General features: G+C 52.3%; 7 protein-coding genes across 7 annotated transcripts; 2 read left to right on the forward strand and 5 right to left on the reverse strand.

The window, feature by feature from the left end:
• Positions 1-39: 39 nt before the first annotated feature.
• On the reverse strand, positions 40-2,128 carry HMPREF1120_01487 (MFS transporter, SP family, sugar:H+ symporter; the record flags this gene model as incomplete). Its single annotated transcript, XM_009155506.1, has 7 exons — positions 40-722; positions 819-1,277; positions 1,328-1,383; positions 1,438-1,597; positions 1,651-1,785; positions 1,853-1,933; positions 2,032-2,128. The coding sequence occupies 7 exons, from the start codon at positions 2,126-2,128 to the stop codon at positions 40-42; spliced, it is 1,671 nt and encodes a 556-aa protein (XP_009153754.1).
• A 410-nt stretch (positions 2,129-2,538) lies between these two features.
• HMPREF1120_01488 (uncharacterized protein) lies at positions 2,539-4,077 on the reverse strand. Its single transcript, XM_009155507.1, has 2 exons — positions 2,932-4,077; positions 2,539-2,838 (listed from the first exon to the last, which is right to left on the reverse strand). Exon 1 carries the CDS (start codon positions 4,007-4,009, stop codon positions 3,638-3,640), a length of 372 nt encoding a protein of 123 aa, XP_009153755.1. The 5' UTR covers positions 4,010-4,077; the 3' UTR covers positions 2,539-2,838; positions 2,932-3,637.
• A 491-nt stretch (positions 4,078-4,568) lies between these two features.
• Positions 4,569-6,371, forward strand: HMPREF1120_01489 (alpha-glucosidase; the record flags this gene model as incomplete). The annotated part of the gene is made up of 1 exon (XM_009155508.1): positions 4,569-6,371. The coding sequence occupies one exon, from the start codon at positions 4,569-4,571 to the stop codon at positions 6,369-6,371; it is 1,803 nt and encodes a 600-aa protein (XP_009153756.1).
• On the reverse strand, positions 6,034-8,259 carry HMPREF1120_01490 (oxalate decarboxylase). Its single transcript, XM_009155509.1, has 3 exons — positions 7,624-8,259; positions 7,232-7,571; positions 6,034-7,178 (listed from the first exon to the last, which is right to left on the reverse strand). Exons 1-3 carry the CDS (start codon positions 7,945-7,947, stop codon positions 6,520-6,522), a joined length of 1,323 nt encoding a protein of 440 aa, XP_009153757.1. The 5' UTR covers positions 7,948-8,259; the 3' UTR covers positions 6,034-6,519.
• Positions 8,260-8,659: 400 nt separating this feature from the next.
• HMPREF1120_01491 (uncharacterized protein) lies at positions 8,660-9,496 on the forward strand (the record flags this gene model as incomplete). Its single annotated transcript, XM_009155510.1, has 1 exon — positions 8,660-9,496. The coding sequence occupies one exon, from the start codon at positions 8,660-8,662 to the stop codon at positions 9,494-9,496; it is 837 nt and encodes a 278-aa protein (XP_009153758.1).
• Positions 9,497-9,691: 195 nt separating this feature from the next.
• Positions 9,692-10,694, reverse strand: HMPREF1120_01492 (carboxymethylenebutenolidase; the record flags this gene model as incomplete). Its single annotated transcript, XM_009155511.1, has 5 exons — positions 9,692-10,000; positions 10,063-10,403; positions 10,470-10,512; positions 10,573-10,607; positions 10,664-10,694. 5 exons carry the CDS (start codon positions 10,692-10,694, stop codon positions 9,692-9,694), a joined length of 759 nt encoding a protein of 252 aa, XP_009153759.1.
• A 582-nt stretch (positions 10,695-11,276) lies between these two features.
• HMPREF1120_01493 (cytochrome P450 oxidoreductase) lies at positions 11,277-13,128 on the reverse strand (the record flags this gene model as incomplete). Its single annotated transcript, XM_009155512.1, has 3 exons — positions 11,277-11,381; positions 11,446-12,240; positions 12,295-13,128. 3 exons carry the CDS (start codon positions 13,126-13,128, stop codon positions 11,277-11,279), a joined length of 1,734 nt encoding a protein of 577 aa, XP_009153760.1.
• Positions 13,129-13,685: the final 557 nt, after the last annotated feature.

Below are 13,685 nucleotides of genomic sequence, written 5' to 3' on the forward strand. Positions count from 1 at the left end.
TTGCGCATGATTTCAGTCTGACCTTGGCCCGGCCACGCATCATGCAGTACTGACTGCTTGCCGGGTTTTCTCGTTGTCGGCTTGCTTAAGCTCCCTGAGAATCTTCTTGCGCCGGGTCCTGTCCGCTGTGGCCGCATGATCTCCAAAGACACGATCCATGTCCTCGAGGCTTCGTCCCTTGGTTTCAGGCACGAAGAACCACGTCCAAATACCGCTCAACGCACAGAACACTGCGAAGAAAGTGTAGGCTCCGAAACCGCGAGTGTTCTGGATTAGCGGAGGCGTGATCAAGCCGATGATAAAGTTGTTGAGCCAGTTACTGCAAGTGCTCCAGGCAACGCCTTTGGCTCGCAAGAAACTGGGGAATATCTCAGACGGCATGGCCCACGGCACCGGCCCGTAGGTCATGCCGAAGATAAGCATGTAGACAAATAGAAAGGCGACGGCAACCCAACCCTTGTCCTTATGATCTGCCCATGTGTCAAAGTATAGGCCGACGAGGACCGCGATGATTATGTGGGAGATGGTCATTCCAATGCTGCCCAGGAGAAGAAGAGGACGGCGGCCGAATTTATCCATGGTGTAGAGCGATGTCGAGACACCCACGAGCTGAGTGACGTTCAGGACTCCCGACAAGACTAGGCGCATGTTGTATCCGATACCCATGGTCTCGAACAGCGAGGGTGAATAGTATATCAGTGCATTGATGCCGACAAATTGCTCTGGTGGGATCACATGTCAGCAACGGTGAAAACATTTAGGAGTCGAGAGCCAAGGTCGGCAGGATAAAGAGGATCCGGCGCAAAAAGGCGACTCACGAAAGAACATCAGCCCAATGCCAACCATGGTGCGGCGCCAATAGCCCTGCCTGAAGCAATCGACATACGCTGACAGTTCGAACTTGATCGCAGCCCAACGAGACCGCTGACCTTCAGCAGCCAAATTTGGATGTTTCTTTCGGCCGACCTCTTTGTGGAATGCCACTTCCGCCCGAATGTCGAGCCATTCGGCCTGCACTCTCGGATCATCTGCCGACACCTGGCGTAGCTTGACCAGGGCTTCCAGGGCTTCTTGATCTCTGCCTTTGGATACCAACCACCTAGGCGAGAAGGGGATGAAGAGGACTGCTATTCCCAGCAAAATGGCAGGGAACATCTGAAGCAAGAATGGGAGGCGGTACGACCATTCGCCGCCAATGTACCGAGTCCCGAATGTCAGCCAGAAGGCACAGATGATGCCAAACACGATGGAGAACTCTTCGAGCACGAGGAGCGTGCCTGTACACCGTCAGCGCTGTCTAGAGGTACACGGGGGCACTTCAACCTACCTCTAATTTCGGGAGGCGACACCTCAGCAATGTACATTGGCACAACCATGCTCATCCTACAGCAGTCATTAACCATGGATTGTCTCGCTTGAATGAAAGTCCAAACTCACATGCCGACGCCAATGCCACCGATCAGTCGACCAACCACGAGCATGGCATAGTCCTGCGCCGCCGTCTGCAGCACGGAACCCACTACGAAAATGCAGACCGCGACACATATCGAATATTTGCGTGAAATCTTCTCCGCAACCCAGCCTTGATTGAACGCGCCTTTGATGGGAAATGGTCAGAAAGGAAAATATCACGGAGCAGGACATCCTCACCGATAAGAGCTCCCAGCTCAATCATGGCCGTCATGAATCCTTTCCAAAACCCGCCTCCACTCGCGGTATCGGAGACGCGAGGAAAATCGTCTAGGAATTGGTCCATGACGAGAATGATAGAGACCACTCCTTGGTCTAAGGGTACGATCGCATTCCCATATCAGCACAGTGCGCACCATGTGCTTTGCGCATGTTTTCTCACCGTATCCGAACAAGAAGCCGCCCAACCGGACGACGAAGGCACACAGAACAACATATTTCGACTGAAAGGTCCCTCGAAACCCTGTGGATGGCCCCAATCAGCAAGCCGCCCCTGTCTTTGGGCCTTTGAGGGTTCGGCCCCGAAATCTGGACCAAATCCGCGCAGACTGCTCGACTCACCTGGCTTAACGTAGGTATCCTGCAAAACGACGAGGGGATCGTCTGGGGTTATGTCGTCGTCGGCCTTGCCATATTGGCCTTCCAAGTTTTCCGTCATCGATGTCACTTGTACCACAGTTGTTGGTGTACGGGGTGGGATTGAGGTTGCTTCGTTTGAATTTTGCCGAACCACACGACGCGCGCACTGCTGCTGCTGTTGTTACAATATCTGCCCACAATCGGTTATTATATGTGCGACTTTCCCCATTGAAGCTTGTTGATCTTTGACCTTTTCAATAATAGCCCCAATCATTAGTGGGGGGATGGGAAAGTTCCGTATTCACGTCTAGTGAAATTGCTGACTGTGGCTATCTACATTGGCTGTGTTACTATGTACTTTCTACTCCGGCCTGAGCCGCGATCACCGATGCGACAACGTAGCGCCGCCTCCGCGCTCCACGGCGAGAGAGGCCGCAATCAATGTGGCGGAAACCGACTATGTTGATGGTCACGAGGTCTGTGTGGGATCCAATCGTTGCACAAGACTGTAAAGACGCCAATGCCAAAAGGCGGGGGATCTCCGACCGACAGTCTCCTCGCGTGCCACATCGCTTCGAGTTCAGATCGGGCACTGGAAGTGGTGGAAGGATTCTTAACGTTTCCAACACTGACGTTGCCGTTGACATTCAGGAGTATAATGCCTGAACTGGCGACACAGGCAGACGTTGCACTAACCGAGCCGAGAGCCCGGAGGTGACGAGGATGCTGAGGTCCTTTTCAATGTTGTACCTGACAGGCTGTAGCCGCTGTACAGGACAAGTCTAACCTCTACATTCTCAGAGAGTCACCTCACTGTGGGCAATCCGCTGTGATGAGGGCTTGAACTTGAAAGAAGGGAAGCCGGAGCGGGAGACGACTAACCTCCACATCTGCTAGTAGTGAGCTTTGAGCTGGTGTTGATACCCGGCGATACTTGTGTACGATTGGGCCCTCAGGAACCATGCCATGCCAGGGGCTTTCTTTGATTGCGCTTGAGGACCATGCGAACAGAAACGCATAATCCATGGAAAGACAGCTTCATTGTTTTGACCGATTATTGAATTCTCTACTCTGGAGCCCAGCATCCATGCTCGTCAAGGTCAGCAATGGTTACAACGCCGAGTCTTCTTACTTGTTCCTGGCCAGCAGCTTGAAACAGAGGGGTCTGAAAGTCTGTGCTAGCCACATTCGTGCAACGATCGATGCGCTGCCGTTCTCATCAAATGTGGTGCGACGAGGCTCAGTTTTCAACCACCAGAATGGCATACGGTACATTGCAGGGTTGGGTAGCATGCCTTGTATGATTGACCAGCTCACAAGCAGGGCTAGCTGCGTGTCCACTCAACATGTCCATATCGCGATCCCGCCTCCTGATGCTTTGACACCCTTACCGAACTGTTTGCGTTTACGCGTTTCAAGGTGGCAGGCGCCGTTGCACTGCATGAATTTGTCCATAGAGAGTTCCACGGCTCAACGACGCTTCGTGGGCAATCTTACCATATACGTGTCGAAAGGGCGCAACGTGTGGAAGGATCTTCAAACAATGCTCACTCTTCTCCACCTCACACAGTGGCCCTTGTTCACGGCTTTAGCTGTTGAGCGCCGAGAATGTAGCAGGCTGAGACGTCCACCAAGTCCATCGACTGCAGCCTAGCGTATATATTTTCCTCTCCCGATCGTTCTGTACACAAAGGAGCCATGAAGGGAGCGTCTCAGGCCGCGGCGGTCTCCCGATGGCGACGGACTCTAGGCGGTCGCTTGTAAGAACGAATGTTCGGACCGGCATGAATACGGCGGTAGTGAGAGGGCACGCAGCGCAGCGGTTGATCGTTGATCCTGAGCATCGAACTCTGCCAGTGCCAAACAAAGCACCTACTCGTGTTGACGGTTCCTTGCTGCGAGCTTGACCACGGAACGCAATACACAAGTAAATCCATCGTTGGTTGAAGGCTAGGGACATTATTATTTGGTAAATAAACTAGATCCCGCAGCTTGACATTCAAGTTGCTTCTAACTTGAATGTGGGGAAGCAAATATGGCTGCGTGCACAGGTCTTCGGCTGCAAAATATGGATGTTTAATTCTTTCGGCGTTTCCCCCTATTGTGACTAAAAACAGTACTACAGCTTCTGGACCTTTTGCTGGGCTTCGAGGTCTGAGGACGGGAAGTCAGCAGCTTCAAGCTGTTCAAGTTCCATTCGCTTTCATTAATGGCTAAATGTATGGTAGGTCGGGGCTAGCCAACAAAAGGCATCTGCCCTGCATGCGAAATATATGATGATCTGCTCAGAAGACGAAGCAAGAGCAGCGAATCACCTTCGTGGCTCTTTTACCACCCAGCTATTTCTGTCGTTCCAACGCAGGCCTGCGTTGTTGCAGGTGATGCCTGGTAGCAGCTATCTGATAGGTCACACAGATGGCGACGTCTGTTTGAGCTTCTCCGCCTGCAACGTTTCATGGTCGCAGGTGTGAACTGCATCGCTATTGATCAGCTTATCCAGGAATATCGAATTCGCAGAGATGGCGGTCTCAGGGAACGAAGCCGACACGAAAATGACATCCTGCAGTCTGTTCCCCTGGTGGAAGGAAGCCACAATCTACCAGGTTTATCCCGCAAGCTTCAAGGACTCCAATGCAGACGGATGGGGTGATATACCTGGGATCATCACCAAGTTAGACTATTTACGCGAACTAGGCGTGGATGTCGTCTGGCTGTCACCCATATTTGAAAGCCCGCAGGCTGATATGGGATACGATGTGTCGGACTACCAAAAGGTATACGCACGGTATGGTACGGTCGAAGATGTTGGCCGTTTGATCGAGGGTTGCCACTCCCGAGGCATGAGGCTTATACTGGATCTGGTGGTCAATCATACTTCCATAGAACACGAGTGGTTCAAGGAGTCAAGGTCATCAAAGAGCAGCTCAAAACGAGATTGGTATATCTGGAAGCCCGCCCGGTTCGATGAAGGTGGAAACCGCAAGCCGCCCACCAATTGGAGGAGCTATTTTGCCGGAAGTACGTGGACGTGGGATGAGACAGCCGGGGAGTACTATCTTCACCTGTACTCACCAGACCAGCCGGACCTGAATTGGGAGAACGAGACCTGTCGCAAGGCGATATACGACACCGCCATGCGGTTCTGGCTCGATCGTGGCGTGGACGGCTTCCGTATCGATACGGTCAACAAGTACAGCAAGCGAACGGATTTTGTGGATGCAGAGGTAACCGATCCTCACAATGAGTGGCAGCCTGCCTCTGAGATGTGGTGCAATGGACCAAGAATCCACGAGTTCCTCCAAGAAATGAACCTAGAAGTGCTGGACCACTATGATGCGGTGACCGTGGGTGAGTTGGCAGAGACGCCAGATCCCAAGGCTGTGCTTGAATTTGTGGATGTTGCCGCAGGTGAATTGAATATGGTCTTCCAGGCCGACATAATGCGCCTAGGAATGGGTGACGGCTTTGGAGGCAAATACGACATCAAATCCTGGACATTGCCTGAATTGAAGACTTTAGTGGAACGGTGGCAACAGTTCATTGAAGGCACCAGAGGCTGGACTACGGTCTTCTGTGAGAACCATGACAGTGGGAGAGCCGTTTCAAGGTTCGGCAACGACGTCCCAGAGTATCGAACGGCATCTGCCAGATTGATCGCTCTGTGGCAGGCGACACTGACAGGGACGCTGTTTTTGTACCAGGGCCAGGAGATCGGCATGACCAACATTCCGAGAACATGGCCTATCGACGAGTACAAAGATGTCGAAAGCAATAACTTCTATCGTGAAGCCGAGTTGCGTGGCAATGATGACTCGAAAGAGAAAATAACGGCCGGCCTTCAGCTTCTTGCGCGAGACCATTCCCGGTTGCCATTCCAGTGGGACACGTCTGCACATGCAGGCTTTACCGCTGCGGAAGCAATACCATGGATGAAAGTGCACGACAATTACCACGAGGTCAATGTGGCAAAGCAGATCGATGATCCTTCGAGTGTCTTGACGTTTTACAAGCAGATGTTGCAGTTGCGAAAGCAGCACGCCAGTGTGTTCATACATGGTGCATTCAAGATTGTTGATGGAAAGCATGAGAAGATTTTCAGCTATCTCAAGATCAGTACGGACGAGCAACAAAGGGCTCTCGTGATCCTCAATTTCACCACTGCATATGTTCCTTTGTCAGAGGAACTGGTGACATTGTCAGCCATAACGAGAATGCAGTTTCTGGCCGGAAGCTATCCAGAGCCAGCAACAGAATCGCAGGTTCTGAGGCCATACGAAGGGAGAATCTACGTCTCCTATCAGCCAGACACGAAAGGAGTCTGAAAGCCTGGTACACCAGTGCCCTCTGCCTTCCGACCATCAGGCACGGTTGATCGGTCCAGTGAAATACGATTTCCTATTAGCAGCAATTTCTGTTGTTAAGCATATCATACACCCATTTCAGTCACATCCAAAACCGTCACGCCATCGCTCATGGTTCCTTTGCCCTGATGGGATCATAATCGGCATCATGGATCTCTTTCAAGAACTTCTTTGCTCCTTCCTCATCATTGGCGAATAGATGGTCCGCAACCATCTTCTTAGGTGTCTCGCCCAGCCACTGGAAGAGGGAGAAGTCTTGGAACTTGTCGGCGCGGAAGATCTCGAGCACTTCCACGGGTTCTTCGTCACTGAGATTTTCAATGAAGTGTCCCATATTCCGTGGGATCACGCCAACATCTCCCGCCATGAAGTCGAAGGTTCTGGCCGTGCCTTCGGCACCAAAGACCGTCACTCGAGCGCGGCCTTTGATGAAGAACGACCATTCATCAGAATTTGGGTGCCAATGCATCTCGCGCATTGCGCCGGGTTGAATGTCGAGATGAGCAGCGGCAATGGTCTTTGAGATTGGAAAGTTGGTCGAGTCGGTAATGCGGACCTGGCCGCCCGTGGTATTAACCGGTTCCTGGTCTAACATCTTGTGGGTAAACTGGAGCTTGGACTTCTTGACATTGCGGCCATCGGGCTTCTCCTCGTCAATCGATCCAGGCAGCGACCCCTGGAAGATGTACTTGTCAGACTTTGGTATCGTCTTGAACACCTCGGGCGCAAGCCGGAAGTTCTCCCCTAGGACAGCCTTTGGTGTATGGGCTGGACATAGTTAGCAAAGCTCTTGGAAGCCAGGTCTTGCACAGTGAGCTCACCCAGCCAGTCTGTCAGAAGGAAGGTTGATTCTTCATTGAAGTTTCCGTCGTCGAAAACGAGCAGGAATTCGGTGCCATTGGGACTCAGACCCTGCAGAGAATGTGGATGCCCTGACGGGAAGTACCACAGGTCACCTTTTTGCAGATCATCGATGAAGCTGCCGCCCTCGGTGTCCAAAGCAGTAACCCGCACATTCCCTTCGAGCACGTATGCCCATTCGGCCTCCTTGTGCCAATGCAGTTCTCGGATTACCCCATAGTCAAGCCGCATGTTGACGCCGGCGATCTCCTTGCTGAGCCCCAATTCTCGGACGGTGGTCTGTCGAGTCCAGCCTCCTTCCTGCAGCGCATAAGCATCTTGTCTCTGTTTAGGTTGCAGAGAGTGTGCTTACCTCAATTCTCATGTGCGAGTCAGCAAAGCTCCAGCGCATATTGGGCATGCTACCGTGATCCGTGCTAGGAGGGCGAATCATGTCTGGGTTCTGCCTCTCGCGGTCCCTGTTTCGAGGACCCATCATTGTAGCACCATCGCCATTCCTCCAGGGAAGTGGCTGCCAGTCATTTCCATACGAGTCGACCTTGTGGTCGTACGGGTCCCTGTGTTTTCGTGTGTACGGACTATGGCGATCGAAAGCCTTGATGGGCTGTTGCTCCGGGTCAGTGATAGGTATGCCCAAACAAACGGTGGCAAGCAACGACCACAGGAAGAACTGCATAGCGGCGGTACGGGTTCAGTAAACAGCTGGTGAGGAACTAGCGACCAGCAGAGGCTCTCGTGAATGAAAGGCAGTGCAAAATCGAGATTCCGCTGAGATATGGGATATTTGTAGTCAGATTGGGGGTCCTGGACAACCAAACTGCCGTTGGCGCCGTTGTGCACACTTCTGCCTGTCTGGACTCGAAGGCGAACACGAAATTGCCTCGAAACAAACGAATATAATACTAGCTACTCCATTACCAGGGTGTTTGCTCTGCGCCGTCGACATCCTTGGACAATGGTACTTTGCCCTGGCCAGAACGTCATGAAGCAACCGGCTTAACATTTAACCGCCACGATCGCTGCTAGTATTCGTCCAGCCCCTCAAGATTGATTCATTTGCTTACCTACTGCTTCCGTCTTCGTCCTCCCATCATCGTTTCGTACGTCTTCCTCGTTGCGCCCTGCCCGCATCATGACGCCGTGAACTCGAAGCTCTCGAGGGTGAGAAAAACACCTTCCCAAACCATCCTAACTCTCGGCTGATTGTTTTGTTCCTCGACCAAGGTAATGCTTTTGTTGCTGATCAGTTTCTTTGGTTACTTTCAATTATCATCGACTTACAGCGGCCTGCCCTAGCTGTCTACTTGAATTGCTTGAAAACCGGACAGTATCTTGCCTGGCGCTTCTCTTGAGCCCTATCTCGCGTTTTTCTCGTCTCCGTGCTCAAGATGTCTGCTGGCACGTACGGCACGATCGGGACTTCCAATTCCAACCAGGCTGCAGGAGACTCTCATGACGAAAACGACGCACTGCTGGTAAAGCGCCGCGCTACAGCATCATGGGACGGTTTCCGCCAGTATATGCTGGACGACATCGACCGGAGATGGGCTGACCTGTTGCTCCTGATGTCCTACGTGATCACCGGTCTCCTCGACAGCTCTGCCGTGTTCATCTGGGGCTCCTTCGTGAGCATGCAGACCGGAAACACGGTCTATCTCGGCCTGGGCCTCGTGGAACCGACCAAAGGGACGAGATGGATTCGTTCCCTGACCTCAATTGGCTTCTTCTGCATGGGCTCCTTTTGCTTCAGCCGCTTCCATCGTCATTTCTCACCGAAACGCCGTTGGGTACTTGTCACCTCATTTGCGGCTCAACTACTACTGGTCACAACGGCAGCTGTTATAGTCATGATTGACAGCGAAAGGGGGAGCGACCTCCGGTGGGAAGTGCTGGTTCCTTTGGCCCTGGTTGCGTTCCAAAGCAGTGGACAGGCGGTGACGAGTCGAGCACTAGGATACAACAGCCTTACCAGCGTCGTGTTGACGAGTATCTACTGTGACCTCTTCTCAGATCCATTGCTTTTGGCCGGCATTATGCAGAACCCGGAAAGAAATCGCAGGGCGGCAGCTCCGGCTTTGCTACTGATGGGTGCGATATTTGGAGGAATGTGGGCTCATAGTCCTATCGGTCTCGCGGGGGCACTGTGGACAGCGGCGGCACTGAAGCTCGTTATCATGCTGGCATTCTCCCTGTGGAGGAAAGAGCCGAAGACGACAACGACCTAAGAGATGCAGGTAGCCCTCTGTTAGATGCAGTTTCTGAAACCCGTTGGCAACAGCACAATGGAACTGAGAAAGCCTATTGATCATGTGGACGTCGAACATTTTTATTATATGATAAAATATCTAGATACGCCAGCGTGTTTCTTCTACGGGACTCCGCGACGAAACAAGGCCGTGCTGCTTGCACCACTATGTCATTCACAAGTACTTGTTGAAAAAGTTCAACAGCGTCTGGTAGGCCTTCTCATAGGCAGCTTTCACTTTGGGATTCTCCAAGTCACCCCTTGCAGCCATGAAGCCATGGATTTGGTCATTGTACCATTCAATCTGCTTGGGCACCTTCAAGTTGGCCTCGTACTTCTCGACAGCGGCTTTGTCTTCGTCTTTGGATGGAATCATGAGCATGGGGATCGCAACATTGGGAGCGTCGTTCGGGTCAACCATGGCCGGGTGGCATGCGGCGGCTGCCTTGAACGGCGTTCCGGCCTGAGAAACCAAGTTGACAATCTGAAGATTGCAGTAGTTAGCTGCAATCGCTCGTTGTAGTCATTCCAGGATACCGCACTTACTTTACCACCCCAGCAGTATCCCATCACCCCCCATTCCTTGAGGTGGGGGTGCTTTGACTTTAGTTCCTCCATGACCTTCTTCACTCTTTCAACGGTCTTTGGAGGAGCAGCTTTCGTCTGGAAAAATTCGCCCAACTTCTTGCCTTTCTCTTCAGTGTCGGGTGGATACCACGAGATGTCTGCTGGCTCTCCTTCAAAAAAGTCTGGCATGAAGATCTGGTATGGGTGGTCTTTATCCGCGTAGGCAAGGATATCGACGCCTTGAATCGTCTGTGGGAAGAAACCGAAGATATCGTAGACGACCAGGATCCCCTTCTTTGCCGAGGAGGGTCCTGTAGTATCTGTTCACGTTCTCTGTCAGCATCTGTTCGGCTGGCGACTGATCACGCCTTGTGGGAATCACCTACAGGTTTTCAGTCCATCGACGGTGGTGTAACTGCCTTTCTCTTTCTAGAACGATGTCAGTATTTTCCGACCTTGTGAGATATCATGAGAGACTCGGAAACGTACGTAGCCTTTGCTGACGACAGCTGGGGTGTTGCAGCCTGCATAGATGTCAGATAGAGCCCAGCGGAGAAAGGTCTGGCGCATGTTTGCTTACAAGCTGCTGAAGGTGTCTGCGATTGCGACATGCTGGCTAGAGTTCTGGTTTGAGACAACGGTTGAAGCACAGATTTGGAAGACGATGAAAGCTGTTGCGCAAGAGCAGAGAGTCTACGTGCAGTCATGGATGAAGAAACAATCTCAGTTCAAGTTGCAGATGTCCTCTCGACTTCAAGTTGTACGTGGGGCCAGCAGCGAGTTTGGTCGATACGGAAAGAAACATCATGAAAGCAGCCATCGTCATTATTATTGTTCCCCCGGACTCGGAGTGGAAGGAATGCCAGTGCCAGTGCAGTGAGGGGCAGTTCCCGGCAACGTGTCAGCGTTCGGCCAAATCGGCAGCGGCCAGAGAAGTCCATCGTTGAGGAAGTGACGTGAGGCTGCTATTCGTACGTGCAAGGGTAAGCAAGTCTAGCCTTAAAGGGCTAGCCAAGCAGAACACCAAAGCCGAGGCTGATAAACGAACACACGGGGGAAGAAACTGAGATGAAATGGTCTTCCAGTAGTACCACTGTACTTCTACAAAATTGTAATCCGCCTCAGGAGAAAAGGTTCCTTTTATGGCCACGACGATTGCGGGTGATAGGCTAGTGTGACTCTGTTGCACACAGCTATCCCTGCCGTTTACGGCTTTTCAGCCGGACGTTGAAGTCGGACTGCTTCAGAAACCACGCATTGTGAAGTTTCCACTCTTTGGACGGATCCGCGAGCTCAATCTATAATGCAATTGTCAGCTTCACGTTTCGAGGTTGGGCCGATGCAATGCAGCGCTGGACTTACCTCAAACCTCATCAGGACTGCCGGTACCAGTTTGTAGAGCTCCAACAGGCTCACATTCTTGCCGATGCATGTCCGGGATCCTGCTCCGAACGAGAAGATAGAATTCTCCATCAGTCTTCGTTGTTCTGGTCCAGCCTCTAGCCAGCGTCGTGGACGGAACTGATCTGTATGGTCGCCAAATAGGGGATGTCGGTGCACAGTCCACGCGTTGCAGCCCACGATAGTCCCACCTGGAATGAATTGCCCACAGATTGTGACTCCTCCGGGAGGCACTATTCGCTCCAGCATGAGAGCAGCCGCTGGATGGCAACGCAGCGATTCCTTTATGACAGCGCCCAAGAACGGAAGATCCTTTACGACGCTCCATTCCACGAGCCCTTCCTCGTTGGTAAACAGCCCTTTCTCCTTTTGCGACCACAGTTCCTGCATCAAGCTTTCCATGTCGTCCGGATTCCTCAGCAGGTTATAGAATATGGCTCGCAGCGTGATGGCGGTCGTGTCAGACCCGGCGAACATGTTGGCTACTGTTAGGGCCAGCACTCTCTCCTGGGTGATGAACTCGGGGTCTTTGCGGTGTGCCTCATAAAACCTGGATAGGAAGTCTCTTCGGCCTGGTCTGCCGTTGAATGGCTCTGCAGATTTGTCGCCAACCTCTGCCGCGTATGGACGACTGGCGATGCGGGCGCGGGCAAAGTTCGCCACCGGCGTGTTGGAGTTGAGGAGCCCATGCTTGCTCGCCATCAACAGCAGCGGGTTCTTGAGAAATATGTTGTCCAGTTCTGGCATTTGACCTACCTACGATCATTCGGTCAGAAGACGGCCATTTTCGAGGATTTGCCTCAGACTCACCACTGACACATAGTTCAAGAGCTTTTCCAGATCCCCAATGATGTTGTCCACGTCGACTCCTTGGTCGACGAAGCCCAAACGTTGTGAGTATGTGAGCTCTCCAATCACATCGAATGCATAATATTGAAGCCAGGTCCCAAAATCACACACCCCATCCGGGCCCGGTCTGTCCGCAAACCGCTTCTGCAATTGATCCAAGAATGCCGAGGTGGTGGAGTCCACTAGAGGCTCAAACTGAACCAAAGTACTCATAGCATATGCGCTGGAGACAGCCCTTCTCAGTTTTGCGTGGAATTTCTCGTCGGTGGAGGTGAACAAGGTATACAATCGCCGTCCCTTGGCAATCGTCTGTTGGACAGGGTAGAAGCCGGACTTGACGAACCCAGAGTTCAGGGCGTAGATGACCTGGATGGCTGCTGGGTCGGACACCGATATTGCTTTTGGACCTAGGCGCACCAGAGGTCCATGGATTTCGTGTAGGCGGATATGTTCGGCCTCTGGTCGACGACCCCAGACCAGGAATAACCGCCATAGATCGGTATATGCAGCGAAGGCTGGTCCCGGGATATGGTTGATTCCGTGTCCATACTTGTTGAATAGAAGTCGGGTAACAATCAAAACAGCGGAAATGCACGATAGGTACAATATCGGGCTGCCCTGCAGCCTGGCGAGGACTTGTTCAAACATGCTGGTGGTTATGGGCAGTTCTTGAAACTCCTGGCATGTCCCGAATGAGTAGCAGTTCACTTTGATTAAAAAGAACTGAACCCCGTGCGTCCCCCCACAAACCTTCCCAAGTGGCCAACTGCCGGGGTGGTTATTTGCGGGGATCATCAACCCCGGTTATGGCCAGGCGGAATGTGACCGCGTTTGTTGTTCGAGCGCCATCAGGTAGCCGTGGGTAATAACAATGCGGAAGTACCTAGGTGCATAACTCCTTATCCATGATAGGTGGGTTGTTGTAGGGTTGAGATAGCTGAAGGCCATTGAGATATTGGACCAGTCACTACGAGGGCGTGTCGATGGCTGTCGGGCGGTCATGAAGCACGAAATGTTGACGGATCACGTCTCTAGCCACAAACGCTGGAGATAAGAAGGAACAGCTTCGTGTGTCCTTTTGTAGAGGACTGGTAGCCGGTGTACCAGTAGATAAGCTGAAGGGACACTTTCCTTTTTGACAAATTCCTGGGGAGTATGAGTGAGAATATCATATTTGACCTCGAGGTACGCTGGAATCTTTCGAGCCGAAACGTTCAGGATCTCATTTTCGTCGGTGACACCGGATATCTGGTCGGACATCGCCTCCACCGTTTGATCGGCGTGGCATGGTTTCTCGCTTGCAACTATGCGCCGTTCGGGATAGGTCTTTGACCTGATATTCGAAAGCCGCG

Source organism: Exophiala dermatitidis (genome assembly GCF_000230625.1).
Source record: "Exophiala dermatitidis NIH/UT8656 unplaced genomic scaffold supercont1.1, whole genome shotgun sequence".
NCBI classification, from domain to species: domain Eukaryota; kingdom Fungi; phylum Ascomycota; class Eurotiomycetes; order Chaetothyriales; family Herpotrichiellaceae; genus Exophiala; species Exophiala dermatitidis.